The sequence below is a fragment of the Rhagoletis zephyria genome, unplaced genomic scaffold, assembly GCF_001687245.7.
Source record: "Rhagoletis zephyria isolate East Lansing unplaced genomic scaffold, Rhagoletis_zephyria_1.1 Rzeph_scaffold_01039, whole genome shotgun sequence".
Lineage (NCBI taxonomy): Eukaryota > Metazoa > Arthropoda > Insecta > Diptera > Tephritidae > Rhagoletis > Rhagoletis zephyria.
Genome location: NW_016158123.1, coordinates 109106 through 129507, shown reverse-complemented (window position 1 = coordinate 129507; position 20402 = coordinate 109106). Strand labels below are relative to the sequence as shown.

At 34.6% G+C, this 20402-nt stretch overlaps 1 protein-coding gene across 2 annotated transcripts in view; it reads left to right on the top strand.

Moving 5' to 3' along the window:
* The window catches only part of LOC108362574 (uncharacterized), an 81880-nt gene that overhangs the window by 30980 nt on the left and 30498 nt on the right, over positions 1 to 20402 (top strand). For both annotated transcript variants that reach the window (XM_017615603.1, XM_017615604.1), the window contains 2 exons: positions 16103 to 16209; positions 19134 to 19230. In XM_017615603.1, the coding sequence (XP_017471092.1) occupies positions 16103 to 16209; positions 19134 to 19230 (204 nt within the window). The remainder of the gene's footprint in view (positions 1 to 16102; positions 16210 to 19133; positions 19231 to 20402) is intronic.

Sequence of the window (20402 nt, the reverse complement as noted above, 5' to 3'; positions counted from 1 at the left end):
ATTAATGCTACCAATAACGACTTTTTTGGAAATATTTTAGCAGTTGCCCCATAAACTATGTAGAGAATTATATATTAAATAAACGAAAACAGTTTGTTATTAGTTTTAGGGTCTAAGAAATTCAAAAAAATATAGTATATTACATTTGTGCATCTTTTGTCAGCTTTCACATGACCAGGATGAGTATCATTGATGACAGCGCAACTAGCAACATATGAGTTTCAACCGTCCAACTCAGCATCCCTTTTTCAGTAGTTCAGAGACAGTTCTGAAATTTGTAGGGCGGAACTAGCGTTTTGACAGACTGTCCCTAAATTTTGCTGCAGGGTCTCTATGTACCATACTTACGTACATTAGCTGTATGTGGTAGTTTCTTCTAGCAAAGCAGCATACAAAAGCAAGAACAACAAGTGCACTCTTTATGCAAAATAGTCAGCCACTGGCAAAGCAAAAAGTGCAATTTACTTGGAGCAACTAATTGTCAGCACTTAGTACCACATACATACATACATACATGCATAGAAATACTATAGCTATATCCAAATATTTGAAATACGCTTGAGATGAATTGAACTAAACCCGAACCGGCCAGGAACAACTTCATTTGGTCAGGCACTCGTTCTTTATCACGAAAATAGAGATTCCCTAGTTGCTCTTTCACCAATTCAATTATAATAATTATAATAATAGATTGGCGCTTACACATATGTTAGTGTTTGGCCGAGCTTCTCCTCCGATTTGTGGTGTGCGCCTTGATGTTGTCACACAAAGCGAAGGGACCTACAGTTTTACGCCGACCCCGAACGGCGATTGTATTTTTATGAGACGGACGACCGCTGTTAAGAAAAAACCTTTTTTCTATATTTTTTGCGATGTTGATTTGACCAGAGTTTGAACCCAGGTGCTGATGAGTGAAAGTGCGCACTGCTTACCACTAATTAATAACATCAACCAAACAATCAATAGTGCAAACGGCTGATTAACAAATAAAAAAAATCACTCAGCTAATTTATAAAAAGGCCAAAAAATCCACTGAAAATAAATTAAAATAAAGTCAGTTAACTGGGTCAAACATATTATATCTTTATCAAAATTAATAAATAAATTAAAAAGTAACTCAATTAGGCACTAAATAAATACACTAATAAAAAAAATTATTCGGATAATAAAAAACTCAGTCAGGTAACAACTAAATAAATCTAAAATTAAACTAAAAAATTAATAATAATAATTAAATTAATTAAAAAGTTAAATGAAATAACCATTTAATCGTAACTAAATCAATCAAAAAATGATGCAATCTAGACTGAAGTTCTTATAAAATAAAATAAATGAAATTAAACAACAAATAACTTAAGGACGAGCGAACCTAAGAGTTAAACATTCTAAAAATTGAATCATTAGCAAANTATACAAAAAAATAAGAAGGTGTAGCAAAAGCACCCAGTAGGAAAAATGGAATGTGCGACAATTGGTGGAAACTTTACAGATTAGCCTATCACAGTCGAAGTGCCGTAGAGATACGCACTAAGAAAATATAACTAATATCCCCCGCTTTATAATTTACGATGCGGAGAAAAAACGATGTAGAACAATGGCCTGAGTAGTTAACACTTCGCAAAGATTTGCCATTTTGAAGAAATACATTATATTTACTAACTTCCTATAGTCAGTAGTTTCGAAACTAAATGCAAAATGATAAAAAGCTCACTCAAGTACAAACTACTTTCTTGGTGCTACAAAAATTAGTTAAATCTCTTATTTTCACCTGTGAGGTCCCTGAATGGTATTGAAAAAAGGTTTACAAAGCGCGTTAAATCTTCTTCTACTTAAAGCTAACCAAAGACATCAAAGGTGTTTTACAATTTTTCTTCTACTCTGTTCTGGCAACTACAAAAATGGTCCCACGTATCCAGATAAGCAATTTAAGTGCCGATTGATGATTAGAAAATATGGAAAGTGCAACCCTGATTTTTAATTCGAATTTACAATTAACTTAAATAACATCATTTGTTGGAAATTTCTTTTTTTCTTACTTCACAGCAAAAACACGTTTCCTGTCATTTTCATGAGGTTTTATAGGGCAAGAGATTGTTCCAGCTTCATTGTCCACTAAATTGGTTTAATCCTTGCTGAATGGTGGCTATTGGTATATCTAATCATAACTCTCCACTCCAGGTCGTCAGCTTGGCAATTATTTCCAATAGCCCAGCATCCAGTCACTAACCATTTGAGTTAAACCCTGGTATGCTGGATCAACTAATTTAAATAACTGTCTATGTGTGATTTTAAAGCCTTAGAGACTGCCTTACTGTCCGTGAAGATGAATACTGGTTTTCTCTCTACAAATCTTTGAGCACAATTTCGATCTGCCTCCTGGATATCTAAAACTTCAGCGGAGAGTCTCTTCGACTCTGCCATCAAAATTGCAGCCATGAATCTAAAATTGCATGACATTGAGCATATGAAGAAGCCTGCTATACAAATCCTTTTATATTGGAATCATACATTTGTGTTTCTCATCGAAAACCAGTGAGGTATAAAATTGCTGGGCCAGTTGGGTATCTGATGAGATGGGCACCTATACGCCTAGGATAGCCGTCTTCTGTATGTCTTACTTATGCCCTGCTTATACAAAATTCCTCGGTTCTTTATTTACTTTGCAGTATTCTAAACGCTGTTGATTTCATGAGTGTAGGCCACCACACTATAACTACATAAGAAGTGGAGTATAATTGGACCGATATTTGACATAGAGATCTAGCGTCTAGTCCTCAAAAGGAACGGAGAGAATCCCGTGATATACTTATTGTCTTTTTGCAAGCGAAAAATGTCATTGGGGCGTTTGTAATGCACTCCGCTGTGCTTTGAGAAGGCAACTTGCTGTCGAGAAATATTCCTGAGCACATGGTATCATTTTGAAAAATTATGTAGGATGGTACCATCTAAATAAAATAGGTGGATTGGAGAGCCGGCACTTCATGTCGTTTAGTTAAGAGAACTAGGATAGCTTAGGTTGTAATGGCTTTCCTCGTACAGGTCCGAAAAAAGATACACTTAGCCCGAAGAGTTTACCTCTAATCTTTATTTATTCCAAGTAACTGGTGAAACTAGAGAGAGGTCTGTATGAGATTGCATAAGCTCTGAGGGTACTTAATTTAAGCCCAAACTGCGACAATGTCTGCATGAGCAATTACTTCGGGTCCATCCGACTGCATGCGCTGCCACAGTTGGTTCAGTATTAAAACCTATAGGAGCAGTGAAACCACTCCTTTGAGGTACCCTCGTTGCCTGTCCTCTGTAATAGTACACCACTTTCCCCGCGAGGAGAACAGTTGGGTGATGAATCCAACCATAGACTTATACATATAGACTGGTCTACCCGGTAATTGCGGTATTACACACTCACATATTACGAATCATTTGTTGATACCTGCATACCCGACATTATATTTCACTGTTCAATAACTGTCAATACTGCTACAGGGTCACTTCATTCATTTATGAAAGTATGTATCATTCGAGCATATTTTTTCACACCAAAAAATGAAGGTCAAGTGCGTTGCGTCGCTCGGCTTTGTAGATTGTCTAAATTCCTTAATCATGTGTATGTAAGAATGTACACACATAAGTGCCCTTTTGTCGGTACTTTTGGGAAAAAATTTTAAATAAGAGAGTATTGGATGACAGCAGGTAACCACTTGTATACATATTCCGCACATGCATACGCATGGTATGTGTTTGTATGTAGCATTATGTAGCATATGTAAGCATTTTCAATTTGTATAGCTCATATAAATATGTATGTATGTAGTTTATTGTAAAATAATCAACTGATTCCCATAATGCTCCGCTAGTGGTTGTGCAACTAATGTTGATATACTACTCGTAGGCATGCCTTTCATAGGAATTTCTTTAACCAAAGTGACTTTTTAGCGCCTATACAAAACACACTATTAAACACAATATTAAATAACTACTTTCATATGTAACACCATGCAACAAAAACAAAAATTTTAAAACTCACGAAGCAATCAATATACTTACGAAACAAGGGGTCAATTATATTAAAACTGCGTTTTTAGTTTTTCCGTTTGACGACAGGATTTTTTAAAAGGACTTTGTTGTTTTAAGGATATCATTAATTCCAAAAATTATTTAAAAAATTCAGTGAAATGTAAAATAACAATATGGGTATCCGGAATGAAACGGAAAATTCTGTAGAGTTCAAAAAACTTAGAATTTTTTGGTTACTAAGGGCAAGTAGTTATTGAAAATGCGCTTTTAATTAATTTAATTTTTTTAAGCTAATGAAGTTAGAAGGACGAAATTCGAGGATGTGGTCGAATGTTGATTACTCCTTTTAGGTTTTGCAAAAATGAGTAAAAGGACATATTCAATACCTACTCTTCCTTATACACCTAAAAATTTAATCTGCACTGAATTATGAAAAAAAGTTTTTTGAGGTTATATTTTTTTGTCAAATTTAAAGTCATTATAAAGTTTTGGCGACAGAGATAAAAACTGAAAACGCAGTTTTACTATACTTAGCTCATGGTTTTGCGAATATATTGATTTTTTTGTGTGTAAAATTGACTGTCGGATGGTGTAATCAATCCACAAGTAGATATGTACTACAGAATAATGTAAACATTTAAGAAAAGAAAAAAAATTAAAAAATTTGTATGTACCTATGTACGTTAGACCGTACTACCTTACAAGCAAACACGAATAAGCTCACAGTACATCCAAGATTCTGAGGGTACGTTCCCATTCAAAGCGGAGCCGAGCCAAACGAAACCGTTCCGGGCNTATCCAGATAAGCAATTTAAGTGCCGATTGATGATTAGAAAATATGGAAAATGCAACCCTGATTTTTAATTCGAATTTACAGTTAACTTAAATGACATCATTTGTTGGAAATTTCTTTTTTTCTTACTTCACAGCAAAAACACGTTTCCTGTCATTTTCATGAGGTTTTATAGGGCGAGAGATTGTTCCAGCTTCATTGTCCACTAAATTGGTTTAATCCTTGCTTAATTGTGGCTATTGGTATATCTAATCATAACTCTCCACTCCAGGTCGTCAGCTTGGCAATTATTTCCAATAGCCCAGCATCCAGTCACTAACCATATGAGTTAAACCCTGGTATGCTGGATCAACTAATTTAAATAACTGTCTATGTGTGACTTTAAAGCCTTAGAGACTGCGTTACTGTCCGTGAAGATGAATACTGGTTTTCTCTCTACAAATCTTTGAGCACAATTTCGATCTGCCTCCTGGATATCTAAAACTTCAGCGGAGAGTCTCTTCGACTCTGCCATCAAAATTGCAGCCATGAATCTAAAATTGCATGACATTGAGCATATGAAGAAGCCTGCTATACAAATCCTTTTATATTGGAATCATACATTTGTGTTTCTCATCGAAAAACAGTGAGGTATAAAATTACTGGGCCTGTTAGGTATCTAATGAGATGGGCACCTAAACACCTAGGATAGCCGTATGATGCAGTACCAAAGTTCTCTCGATCAATGAGCCGTCTTCTGTATGTCTTACTTATGCCTTGCTTATACAAAATTCCTCGGTTCTTTATTTACTTTGCAGTATTCTAAACGCTGTTGATTTCATGAGTATAGGCCACCACACTATAACTACATAAGAACTGGAGTATAATTGGACCGATATTTGACATAGAGATTTAGCGTCTGGTCCTCAAAAGGAACGGAGAGAATCCCGTGATATACTTATTGTCTTTTTGCAAGGGAAACATGTCATTGGGGCTTTTGTAATGCACTCCGCTGTTCCTGAGCACATGGTATCATTTTGAAAAATTATGTAGGACGGTACCATCTAAATAAAATAGGTGGATTGGAAAGCCGGCACTTCATGTCGTTTAGTTAAGAGAACTAGGATAGGTTAGGTTATAATGGCTTTCCTTGTACAGGTCCGAAAAAAGATACACTTAGCCCGAAGAGTTTACCTCTAATCTTTATTTATTCCAAGTAACTGGTGAAACTAGAGAGAGGTCTGTATGAGATTGCATAAGCTCTGAGGGAACTTAATTTAAGCCCAAACTGCGACAATGTCTGCATGAGCAATTACTTCGGGTCCATCCGACTGCATGCGTTGCCTCAGTTGGTTCAGTATTAAAACCTATAGGAGCAGAGAAACCACTCCTCCTTTGAGGTATCCTCGTTGCCTGTCGTCTGTAATAGTACACCACTTTCCCCGCGAGGAGAACAGTTGGGTGATAAATCCAACCATAGACTTATACATATAGACTGGTCTACCCGGTAATTGCGGTATTACATACTCACATATTACGAATCATTTGTTGATACCTGCATATACGAAATTGTATTTTAGCTATTTATAGAATGCAGATTAACTGTCAATATTGCTACAGGGTCACTTCATTCATTTATGAAGGTATGCATCATTCAAGCATATTGTTTCACACCAAAAAATGAAGGTCAAGTGCGTTGTGTCGCTCGGCTTTGTAGATTGTCAAAATTCCTTAATCATGTGTATGTAAGAATGTACACACATAAGTGCCCTTTTGTCGGTGTTTTTTTGGGAAAAAATTTTAAATAAGAGAGTATTGGATGACAGCAGGTAACCACTTGTATACACATTCCGTACATGCATACGCATGGTATGTGTTTGTATGTAGATATACATATGTAAGCATTTTCAATTTGTATAGCTCATATAAATATGTATGTATGTAGTTTATTGTAAAATAATCAACTGATTCCAATAATGCTCTGCTAGTGGTTGTGCAACTAATGTTGATATACTACTCGTAGGCATGCCTTTCATAGGAATTTCTTTAACCAAAGTGACTTTTTAGAACCTATACAAAACACACTATTAAACACAATATTAAATAACTACTTTCATATGTAACACCATGCAACAAAAACAAAAAATTTCAAAACACACGAAGCAATCAATATACTTACGAAACAAGGGGTCAATTATATTAAAACTGCGTTTTTAGTTTTTCCGTTTGACGACAGGATTTTTTAAAAGGACTTTGTTGTTTTAAGGATATCATTAATTCCAAAAATTATTTAAAAAATTCAGTGAAATGTAAAATAACATTATGGGTATCCGGAATGAAACGGAAAATTCTGTAGAGTTCAAAAAACAACAAACAAGTAGTTATTGAAAATGCGCTTTTAATTAATTGAATTTTTTTAAGCTAATGTAGTTAGAAGGACGAAATTCGAGGATGTGGTCGAGTGTTGATTACTCCTTTTAGGTTTTGCAAAAATGAGTAAAAGGACATATTCAATACCTACTCTTCCTTATACACCTAAAAATTTAATCTGCACTGAATTATGAAAAAAAGTTTTTTGAGGTTATATTTTTTTGTCAAATTTAAAGTCATTATAAAGTTTTGGCGACAGAGATAAAAACTGAAAACGCAGTTTTACTATACTTAGCCCATGGTTTTGCGAATATATTGATTTTTTTGTGTGTAAAATTGACTGTCGGATGGTGTAATCAATCCACAAGTAGATATGTAGTACAGAATAATGTAAACATTTAAGAAAAGAAAAAAAATTAAAAAATTTGTATGTACCTATGTACGTTAGACCGTACTACCTTACAAACAAACACGAATAAGCTCACAGTACATCCAAGATTCTGAGGGTACGTTCCCATTCAAAGCGGAGCCGAGCCAAACGAAACCGTTCCGGGTGAAGTGAAGCTTTCAAATTGTCGCAGTTATATGAAAGTGCAGTTTTTATTTTGAATTTTCTATTTAATTTTTCAGCTTCATCATGCTGCTGCAAACAGCTTGGTAGAATCTGAGTACTGGAACAGAGTACTTGAGGTCAATTAATTTAAGCAAACAATTTTTCCTCCTGGAATACATACGAGAAATGTAAAAAGTTGACTTCTGCACTCAACAAGTTTTTATTTATTTTTATTTTTGCATCCCCTTACGAAAATATTTCTGACTCAGGATTGTGCGAATTTTTTTTTTCTGATACGGTAAAATATACACACACGTTCATATAAATTAAATGAAAAATAGTAAGTATTATACTACTGCGTTTTACTATGGATGTTTACTACTTATCCACGAATGTATTTCAAAGGTGCAACACATCAACACTCAAAAGCAAAGCGATAAACAGGTCGCTTAGCGCCAAATATGGCAGCTTGTCAGGCAGAAAAAAACTAAAATAAAGTAAAAAATAAATGTTTGCGACAAAATGTATATGAATTTATTGAAATTGTTGTTGTAATTAACGACTAAACTCATTAATATGTGGCAAAGTGATTGCTGCAATTGTCATTTGGCAGACTTAAATGGTCAGAGGCTGAGCTCTTTTTATGGCGCAACTTATTTGTGATATGTATTGGGAGGCGACCAGATAAATGCGATTCGTTGTATTTTTTGCATTTTTATGTGAAAACTTATATTTAGTACATAAACAACTAACTACTAGTATTTAGTAGTAAATATTTAAGTATTTATTTTTTTTTTTTGTTAAAGTAGGATACCGCATTTTGGTATGAAATAAGTATGTTGTAAAAAAAAGTACTAAAAATATTTGCGATTTTATGCCTGAGTTGAAATTTCAGTATGACTTAAATTGAGCTATAATTTGAAAGTTGTTTCCTTGAGGCTAAGAGGTGATCTCAAAAACGAGAGGAGCTGATAATTTTCCATAGACATTGGCTTTGTTGGAATGCCCCAAGACTGCCGAATCTAAGCTGCATGAAAAGGGGAGATATTAATTAACGCCATTGTCAAATTCACAGGCAAAATGCTATCAGACCATATTTCAGGTTTATTTCCTACTGAAATGTTTCCTCGCCTCATTTCCGTTATTGCTAGAGTAAAACACAAAGCAACTATTTCTTCCTCCACATTTTCTTTTTTTGTGAACTGACTTTTTTTTAACTATAGACGTGAGAGCTTACTGAATCAAGTAGTCTCAAAATCGACGTTCACCACGGAAAGTCTCTATTAGGGATTATACTCACATAAAACGGAGTCAAGTCTATGTTTAGGTTTAAGAATTACAATTGGTGGATACCTGACAGGACACTCTAAGCTAAGGTACTACATTTGTAAAAGGGAAGTTTCTGATGATATCACGTGCAGGTTTTGTCTGCTGGCAGAGGAAACCTCAGAGCATATGCTGCTATGTGTTTGCTCACATATAAGTGCACTGATACTTGTACACCTTGGTAAACAGTTATTGTTTACGTCCAGAATCTGGCAGATGACATCCGCCGAAGTGCTTAATTTTATGAATGACTATGGTTGGAGTGACTTCTTAAGCATTATATGCTCATTCCTAGCCTTGACTCATATCGTCTTCTGGAATTAGCCTCACAGTCAAGGAATAGGTGTTTCTTGAGCTAAGTTGCAAAAGCGTGATCATTTGGGCAGATGCCAGCTTATGCAGATGATTTCTTACACTGCTGCCCCTGTAGGGATGACTGCAATAATAGCTTCCAATTAGGAAGGTTAATATTTCAGGTTGTACCCCCAATAAGCTTTTGGCTTGGCGGAGTCCTGCTTTGCCTTGCCATTGCCTGTCTCTTATTTCGACTATTTCTTTCTTGGGCTCTTCCTTAGTTGTGTTTGGACCTACTAGATGCAATGGTTTAGGCCTGGTGTGGCTGCTGCTGACCTGACTAAACAATCCGCAGTTCTCCTTTATCCCCTTGTGCGCTCCGCTTGAACAAAGCTCGATTATTTCACATATATAGTCTGATTCTTGGGCCATCGATGCTACTCTAATGCCTGCTCATATTTTATATCCTATCATTTCCATGATCCTAGATGATATAATAAGACGTTTTCCAAGGCCGTTTAAGAGATTACGCTTGGCTAAGTACATACTATATGGCTGCAGTTATGTCGTCGGGCATGTGTGATTGCTAATGTAACGCATGCTTAGGATAGACATTTGAAGGTTCACGATAGACTGTCTCTCCGTGGCTAAACGTTGCCATATATTCATATATATTCCTCACGTCGCGGTTTAATGTCCAACTATGCCACTGAAAAATCTTGGAGGTAATCAGGGCGGGAGATTAATATTGAATAGCTAGATTGGATTGGATATTCCAAATTGCAGAATATCGTAGGTTAGACCCGATCAGGCATCCACTCTTAACGGTCAAACTGAAAATTCATGCGAAAAAGCTATTGAAATGCACTTGCTAGGATCAATGGATGGGATAACGATTATTCCCGGTATAATTAGGTAGATTTTTGGATCGCCTGCATATACGCGAAATCTATATGCTGGGGAAAAGTCTAAGCCAGGTTAGCGTAGGCTGAAGTCACTTGCTGCACCCATTAAAGGAGAGAGGTACACTAAAGCCCTCTGGACACGTTGTGGTACCGTTTGAGTGGCTCGTTTCGTTCTCGTCCGCTGACCTATAAATAAAACTAAACTGCAAGATTTCATGAGCGCCTGCAGCGCCTACGTTCATAAAACATCGATGAAGTAATGGTGGGGAGAACAGTGACAGAAAGTGTGTCTTAAAGAAGTCCGACTTGGGCATTCGTGCAGGAAAATATATACTGCTTCCTTGCGGCCATCTATGCCGCAGCTGCGACATAGTCGTGTAAAAGTCCTATGCTAAATATAAGCATGTCTTCCTAGCAGCCAATGATTGTCGCTACAATCCTAAATACTTCTACCTTTGGAAATGGCAGCACAGCTTTTCTTTTCCTGCTATAGTCTTGCCAAAGCTCACGTGCAATCTTACAAGCGAAGATCTCCGACCACTTCCTCCTTGCTAGTTTCAGAAAGTGCTGTTTGTATTTGTCTGAGGGCAGTATCCCAGTACCACCGCTACATATTCATCCAAACCAGCTCCTGCCTTGGCCAATTCGTCTGCTCTCTCGTTGTCATCTATGTTCCTATGGCCAGAGAGAGAGAGTTGAAAATTGACTAATTCACCGAGCATATATCCATCTTGCATTATTTGATTATCTTAAACTTGGTTTCCGTAGATGACATAGCTAGCAGTGCTATTATTTCGTATTCTACAGGGCCTTAAGTGTAGATACAGACGGCGAGTGGGTTCTGTCAATAGCAAGCTGCCCGCGTCATAAGAGGAGTTGACGTCCGAGAGTGAAGTTCATGAAATACGTCACGCATTGAACATTTTTTACCAAAAACTGTATAGAGAGGAACTACGATTAGCTTATACACATATGTACATAGTATGTAAGTCATATTTTTGCAACGCTTGAGTCACACATGTCGCATATGTACTCGCATAAATTTTGATTTAATTTAGCATGTGTGCAAAAACGTGGGTGTCCAGTGGAAAAAACCAACAAATCTTTATACGAATACTTGTTTTTTTTTTTGTTTTACTATTCGAAGATGTTGCCATAAATTATTTTGCGTAGTCGAAAGATGCCAACCAGCCGCTTTGTCTGACATAGTACATCATTGTTGTTGTTAAATGTTTTATAGTTATTGTCATATTGCCATTTAAGTGATTACCGCTTCCGCTAAGCACATGTGCGCCATACAAACACTTAAAAACACATGTTTGTATGTGAGAAAAAAAATGCAAACAGCCACACACAACAAATACTAGAAATGTGCAGATGTTCGTTTGTTGGTAGTTGGTTACCTGCTTCTGCATTGAATAGCAAAATTAGGCGTATTAGAAGATGAGGAGTGTTTGAGAAAAGAACTAGAAATCAAAATTTTATTTGTAGTTTTACTTTCGATGCGACCGGTTGGCTGTTGGTGGAGTCAGTGTGAAGGAGGAGCGCAAGAAATGTTGCAGAATTTAACAAAATGATTATTAAAGTAAAATGACAAATTGTGATTTGAAAAGTTGGTAAAACAAAAAAAAGGTTATCTACAAAAAAACAAGAAAATGAAAATTTATTTTTTAAATTATTAAAAAAAAAAATTCTCATTTATTTTAAACGAGTATTAGTTAAATGATGACATATGTATGCACATCTATCTAGTTTTTTTCTTTTGTTTACAATACACATATCAACACAAGTAAAAACAATTGCAAGTGAAAATAATTAAATCCCCGCCAGCCACGCGCCAAATCGCCTTTGCCAGTTCAATGCCATTGACGTCAATTCGTTCGTTTGCCAAAAGCAAATTGTTTCTAAACAATTGAATATTTGCAGAAAATCGTGTCTTTTTTATTATTTACTTGTGTGAAATTCAAAAAAAAAAACACAAAATAAAAGACAATAAATAATACATAATGTTTTCAACAAATTTCGTTAATTGTGAAAATTGAAGTGCATTCCTAAGGAAATAAGCAAAAAATCGAAGACAAGAAAATAAAAATATGGTACAAAAGTAATCGCGAAAAATTTGTGCATACATTTTTCAAAGGATTAAAAGTTAATGTTGAATTTTTATGGTACCTACAAGTACCAAGGAATAATTTTCTTGCTTAAATCTAAATAAAGAACCATGGCGCCAAATATTTTTATCAATCGTTTACTAACGGTGAGTGTAAAGATAAAGTAAGCTGATAATTTTTTTCTTTGTTTTTTGAATGCTTATTTTATGTCGTTTTGTGTGTGCTTTGTAGAAACTATTAAAATTAAAGACCATAGCGAATATGTATTTTATAATAAAATAAATATTTTGTTTGTGTTATTTATGGCCTTATAACACTTATATTCAACAATTTGTATTGAGCTTGAGGCCGTTTTTAATGTTTAATGTTAGTTTTTCATTAAAAACGGCCTCAAGCTCAATAAAAATTGTTGAAAATAAAATAGATTTTATTTTTTTAAATTATTTTAGCAAGAAACACGAATTTTTGTTTGCTACTTTTTTAGTTTAACTTAGCCTGCTATTTATTGAGCTGAAAGAAATCGTTAATCCAGCCCTTAAGAAAACACAATTCTTTTATGAAAAACAGCTCAAATTTTTTTTTTTTCAAAATTTTCGTAAATCAGTAGCAGTTCTCAAAAGATTTCTTACATCGTCTGTTAAATTTTTCTAAAGGTTTTTTCTGCTTTTCCCTGCTGCATTTTCAAGCGAAAGAAAGAATTAAACATTTTTCTTGTGGGCTGGAGAATGAATTAATAAAAAGCAAGGCTAAGATTTAAGTAGACTTTTAAACCTGATAGCTTCCAAAAAATTTCAAAACGTTCTGATGAATCCCATGAAAGTCCAAAAACCACGGGAAGTCGTGGAAAAAGTTAAGATGTACATACTTCTTGTTTTGAGTTTCCAAAATATATCGAAAGACCCCAAAAATCCGGACAATATCACGAAAATCTCCCAAAAAAACCGAAACTTTTTATATCATTTTTTTCAATTTCATTTATTTTTATTTTTAAATCTTATTGATGTAACAAATTACATTTTTTAGTTTCATTTAATTCTTAGAAACATATATTTTTTGCTTACTTTTCCAATAAACTTTTTGCTTTTTAATTTAACTTTTAGATTTTATTGTTTTAAATTTAGTTGCTAAAAATAATTGAACTTTCTTAATTATCTATTTTTTTTTAATTTTAGTGTTTTATAATTTTAGGATCTATTATTTAAAAAACAAAAATATTTTTTTTTAATTAGCAACTTTATTTTCTTAGCTATTAAAGAGAAATATATTTTTTATATCATTTAATTTTTAGAAACTTGTATTATTAATGTTTTCTTTTTAAATTTTTGCTCTCTTTAATTTAACTTTATTTTAATTTTTAAATTTTATTGTTATAAATTTAATGTTTATGTTTTATATTATATTTTATTTTATTTTTTATATTTTTTAGGTTTTATTTTTTACTTAATTTGGAATTCAGCAACTTTACTTTCTTTATTATTACGTTTTTAATCAAATTTTCTTCTAAATTTCAGTTTTTACTGTTTAAAAAAGTAAGACATTTTTCTAAATCTAATTTTACTTTCAGGTACTTATTGTTAAAAGACAAACAGAATAATGATAAGAGTTCGTTAGCAGATTTTTTAGTTAGTCTTTCGAAAGACAGAAAAGAATTGAATACAGTAGAACTGTATTGTGTTGAAAAACAGTTTCCGGAGTTGCCAAGTAAGACTTTTCAAAAGCAAAAAAACCAATGGCTTATTTAGTATGTAAGCAAATAAAGCTTATGTGACACTTTATTAAATGCTCTAAATAAATTTTGCAAAATTCCAAACAGTTGGTGTACATAATTGTCGTCAAATTTAACCTTAGTAATACCATTTATAAATGTTTAGTAGAAAGGCATGGCAACAATGCTGGCAAAAAAAAAGATTAAAGTGTCACCATCATTATTCATACGTACTCACTTATGTATATATGTATGTATTTAGCACATCTACTCAATTTGGTCACAATTGTTTGCGCGCATTTGGGCCGCATTATTTTTGGTAGGCTATACGAATACTTAATATACAAATTTGGCAGCATCATTTATTTTATCAAACAACAATGAATGAGCGGCATAAAAAACAACAAAAAACAATACACAGCTTCGGTACTTAAAGGAGCAATTCGTGCAAAATCAGTGTGGCAGCTGTGCCCCAGTGGGGGTTGCTGTGTCAAGTGAAATGATTTACCACGGGAAACAACAGGAACTGAAGGATTTGTTAGCCACATTTTCACTTAAATGTTGCCTATAATATATGGACATGAATACTTACTTATACAAGTACAAACCTATTTTCCTTTTTCCATTTTTAATTGTGAAAATATTGTATGGTGTTTTCTATTTCACGGTGTTGATAAATTGTTATACACTCTGTTATATACTTATAGTACTATGTATGTATGTACGTATACATGTGTGTTTGTATGTACGATGTGTAGATAATATATGTAAATTGATGACGGAGCAAACTCAAGTGAATGCCGGAATGAATTTTTAATGCAAGGGCCATTTTTTCGTTAATTTTCGCGACGAATCTAACAAAGAATATACGTTTTAAAAAACAATTGTTTTTCCTTAAGAGCCGTTAAATACAAATTTTGTTAAAAAAAAAAGATTTTGACTGGCAGATAAATTTGAAAAACTTCTGGAGAAAATGCTCTAAGCATAAGAAATCGTTCTGAGCGCATAGAGTGGCTTCGAAAACCTTGAACCGGCATTCAAAATAGCAAATTAACGAATTATATATACAAAACCTATTGGGCTTCAAGAAAAATCAGCACGTCTAATTACAATATCCTCTACCAGCCACCTTTCACATAGACTAAGCACTCGAAAACAAATTTTCAAGCCAAGAAGTTTTTATCTCTTTTAACATCAAGAAATAAAGATATTTAGAGAACAAAATATTGCTTTGAAAAATACCGTTTGGTAATTAAAATTAAAAAAAATGTTCTGGGGAAAAAGTAGTTTTTTAGAAAAATTATTTTAGAGAAGATCCTAATATTTGTACAAAAAATTATGTAGAAAAATAAATAAAAAATAAAAAAGATATTTAAAAAATAGCCAAAATTGTGACCATACATAAGAAAGAATAGTTTTTTTGGAAAACATATCTTTTTAGGAAAAAAGTATTTTTTTAAGGAGAAAATATTTGTTTTTAAAATGCGCCTGGTATTTATATCATGAAATTTTTGTAAAAAATATATTTATATCAAAATAAAAAAAATCAAACCAAGGTTTTTCTATTTTTATTTAAAAAAAATTTGTTGGCGAAATTAACATAAGTTACAACAAAACTCCTTTTACCCAAAAATTATTGCGGTAAAATTTAATTCTTCAGAGAATATAGAATTAAAAAAATATTTTAAAATCATCTTAGGGAAAACATCGTATGTATGTAGGAAAAATAATTTTTAGGAAGGTCATATCTGCCCATATGGTCATATTTAAAAAAAAAAATGTTTTTTGAAAACTCATTTTTTTTGAGCAAACCATTATTTATTTTAAGGAAAAAAACTTTTGTAAAAAATCATAAAGAAATACTGCATATTTTATTTCTTAAAAATCCTACCTATTTTAACAATACATATAGCCGTCCTTTTTTATTTCGTATTAATTTGTATAATGCAATTGCTGCAATTTCACTTAAAATGCATACAAACCATTCGCATTGCACTGCATACCCACCTTCAATTCATTAACCGCCTTTTTTTTCTTTTCTCGTTGCAGCAATCTCTGCTTGCCGGTCGCATACCAGTCACCTCAATGACAGGTCCAATTAAACGTGGCCTGCTGTGGCAGCAACGTGACCGCCTTTTTTCACGCTGGAAGGAAAGGTAAGTGAGCAATAACAATAAAACTAGAACGAATTAAATGCGTCAACCGACTGAATGCCGCCAAAAAATAGCAGAATCAGTAAAATAGGGATGCATCAGCAAAAAGAAAAAAAATTAAAATGCATAAAAAATTTTGTAGGTACGTGAGATAAAGCGGCACAAAACGAATTGTCGAATAATTAATTTAAAACCTGCATGTTTTTTGAAAGTCCGCTTTAATTGTTGGCCGTGGATTATTAAGAAAATAAAAAATGGGAAAACTCAGCCTGGACACAGTGCCGAGTTCGAGAGGTGGTAGGCAATAAATAAGTATTTCTGTATATTTTTGGATGATTATGTTGAGATTGGTTGGAATGGCCAGAGAGTACACCTCTCAGTACTTTTATTCCCTTTTGCTACCATATGTATGTTGTCAGCTCCTTGCGATCACTCAGATAATTCTTCGTCCACTGTTTTGGTTGCTGAGGAAGAGACGAGGTGTCAATCTCTTCTATGTTCGTCTACTAGGACGATGCCAGAGATGCTTACGGGTAAGTCCAAGAGTTAGCTTAGTGTTTAGGCCGTTATTCGTGCAGTGGTAGCGTGTTCCATTCTGTTGCATCACTGGTGTCGAGTTGCATGTGTAGTACGGAAATAGCGACGCCTTAGGAATCTTCACTACTGTCTGGCGACAAGACTCTTTCTTGTTAGCAGGTTTCCCGGCTTAAGTATTGGGAATGAAAATAGTAGTCATCAACAAATTGAAGAATCCATTGGGGCGTATATACTATAGATGACCACCTGAACTTCGTCGCTTGTTAAAGTAAGAGGCGAAGAAATGTTTGCCAATTTACACAGCATTCTGAGACTTATCCACCGAAATCTGTCATCTCTTCCTTTTGTTTCCTTTGATCCCCAGGAGTGCATAGGGCATTTCTGAGCCTACGCGTTAACTGGTTCTGCTTCTAGCAATCGTTTTGATCTTATTGCAGCTTAACCCGAGTTGCTTCATTCGTCGATCGACTGTCACGTTTCGCGGGGTTTGCTGGGAGGCGTGCCTCTGCCAATAAGGGCATTTCCATTCTATGAATTTCTTGGCAATACTACAGTCGTCTATGCACAAAATGCGGCCTATCCACTTCTATATCTGCTCTGAATCCAGATGCCAGGGTCTCTATGCTAGCTGAGCAACTCGTGTTTTATTTTAAAACTTCTGTTTACGAAAACCTGCAGGCGTCTATTTATTGTAGTTGTGACTTTCCGTTGGATCCAGAAAGTTTCGAGGACACATTGGATTTGAAAAGCCGAATCCTTCAGCTGGAACTCAGACTTTTTCCTCGTCATGCCCGAGACACATTAATTGTTAGGTGGCAAAAAATTTAGTCACGGGGCAGAACGCTTACCTCGCCCACCTATTCTGGTAGTGGAGCAACCAACTAAAGAATCCAGGAACCCTACTGATGGCCCTAAGCGGGATGAGAACTACAGCCGGGGGCTCATGGAGGATTCATCTATCAAAAGCCTCCCGGCTTGAGAGCTCCTAGCAAGCCCCGCCGTGGGGGTCACGAGAAACCCGATAATTAGGTCACGTATCGTGCTCCTCCTCATAGGCTACTTCTTCTGGCAGCTACACGCTGCTTCTCCGCTTTCGCAGTATACAATATCGTTCACCTTCTGAAGCATTGACCAGTCTATACCCATACTATGTACGTAAGTGCTATAAAGAGGCTGAGCATATCATTTTACACTTTAATGTGCAATGTGTTATGCTTCAGGCCCGACGAGACAGCATTACCAAACGAAATTTTTTATCGCTGCATTCCCGCCCTGTCGGGTTGAACAGGCACCTTCTTTCCACTTTTCCGCTTATATTGATTGACCTTGTACTCACAGTCGCTACAACCGGGAAACTGGAGTGGATTTTCCCCACGCATCCGAATGGTATGAAGCGACCTCCTGCAGCAGTGGCCAACCTGAGGAATTAACATTCGCAACGTGAATTTCATTTGGCGTGGAAAGTGTGGCAGAGATTCTCTTGGTGGTCTGATACTAACGACAGTATAGGTCGTCAATGTTATGCTATTTGTTAGATCTGCGTTAGCTATTGTAAAGGGTAAACTCGGTTGAGCTTTAGAGGCGTCCTGGTTACAAAAAGAGGATACCGGTGTGGCACGCGAGATGTTGTCAGTCGTGGAACAGCAAGTGTTTGACCCAAAATCAGAGCAGGTTCTTAACCTTACCGAAAGGGAATTCGACACTATCTCTGGTGTACACGGCAACACAGTAGCAATAGGTTTCGGATCTGAGATACATGATGCGGCGTGTTAATGAACAGCGATTTGAAATGATCCCCTATGCCTTTGGTCCTTGGTGGACTTAAATTAAAGCCATTTTAGTAAGTTGCATGGACTGTCGTGAGGATGATACCTGGGTTCTACCGAGTGGTATTAAGACCTCTATCCATTTGCTACGGTGCCGACTTCCAAACCATTTCCAGAGTGATTAGGTACAGCTGCTGTTAATATTTTCTCCATCATAAGAAAAAAATAGTACGATAGGTAGTCTCCCGGACTGAAACCAAATTTAATATAAATTATCTAATTCAGATGGAACATTATTTTACCCATCGTTGCGTAAAAGCCACTTCTTACGAATTCTCTTTTTTAATTTAAAATCTACTAAATCTTCGACTTTTGTTACTATTTTTCGATATTGTTATAGTTATGGGTGTGTTCAGAAATGCATCAAACCAAAGCATCAGACGCTTTTATTTCTAAACTATAATTGATGGAAATGTCCAATATGCGCAACGCCGGTTAAATGCCTAATTGGAACGTAATTGCGTAAATAAGGCTTTCCATTAGTTGATGCATTGCTTGATGCATTTCTGAACGCACCCTATGTCCATTCATTGACTAAATAACTTCTTATTTTTATTTTTTCAGGTACTTCGTATTAACACGCGATTATCTGCATTGTTTCAAGAGAGCATCTGGTTCAGCTAACGAACGTGCCTCCGATATGGGGCAATTTATATTTAAGGTAAGTTTTGGAGAACTTCTTAATAAATTTTGTAGTTTAAATTAAGGCGCACCCTTTCATGCAACCAAATCTTTGGGCCATAAAAAACAAAACCACAAAACACATTTAAAATACCTATTTTTAGCAATTTAATATTTTCTGAAACTTAAATAAAAATTTCGGAATTATTTGCAAACTGGAGATGAATTTTCTTATAAAAAAATAATAACCAAAAAAAGTCGAAATTTTCGCATTGAAATTATTTCTGATTAAAAGTTTTCGGGTCTAAAATTACGGCACTAAATTTTGTCGGTACTTAAATTTTTTGCGATTAAAATTTAGCTGGGTTGAAAATTTTCAGCATCGAAATTTTTTGCGACCAAAAATTTTTAGACACTAAAATTTTGCGGGATAAAAATTTTTCGGCCTTCCAATTTGTTAAGATTTTGGGATGGAAATTTTTCGGTACTAAAACTTTGTGCGATTAAAATTTTTCAGATTGAAATTTTTCAGTACTGCCATATTACGGCATTTATATATTTCGTATTGCTCAAGAAAAATAAAGTATCTTTATGCAAAAAGAAAAAAAAAAAAAACATAAAAAAAAACGTTTAAAAGCTGCAAATTAATTTTTAATGCGAATTGATAGGTTTCTAAAACTTCATTAGACATTTCGGGACTCAATGCGAATTGGGACTGAAGTTTTTAGGATTTTATTTATTCTGGGGCGAAGTTTTTCGGCACATGTCGGCATTGGAATATTTCGGGACTAAAATTTATTGTGACAAATTTTTGTTGGCGTTTGAAATTTTTCTGGATTGAAGATTTTTTTTACAAAAATTTTGCAGGACTAAAATTTTTCGGCATTGAAATTTTTGCGGATAAAATTTTCAGGTCTAACTGAAGAGATTAATTTTTTTAGGATTAAAATTTTTCGATACAGAAATTACTAGGTACTAAGATTTTGCGAGACTAAGCTTTTTCAATACTGAACTTAAATGGGATTTTCAAATGTCGTATTTCACAATGGAAGCCAAGAAAAATTAATATAATTCGGAATCTACAATTTCACGGAGCTCGAAAAAAAACAAAAACCAAAAAAAATGAAGATAATAAAACGAAAACAAGCATTTTAAAACTGATAGCTATTTTTAAATTAGCATTAAGATGTTTTGAAAACTACATTCAACATT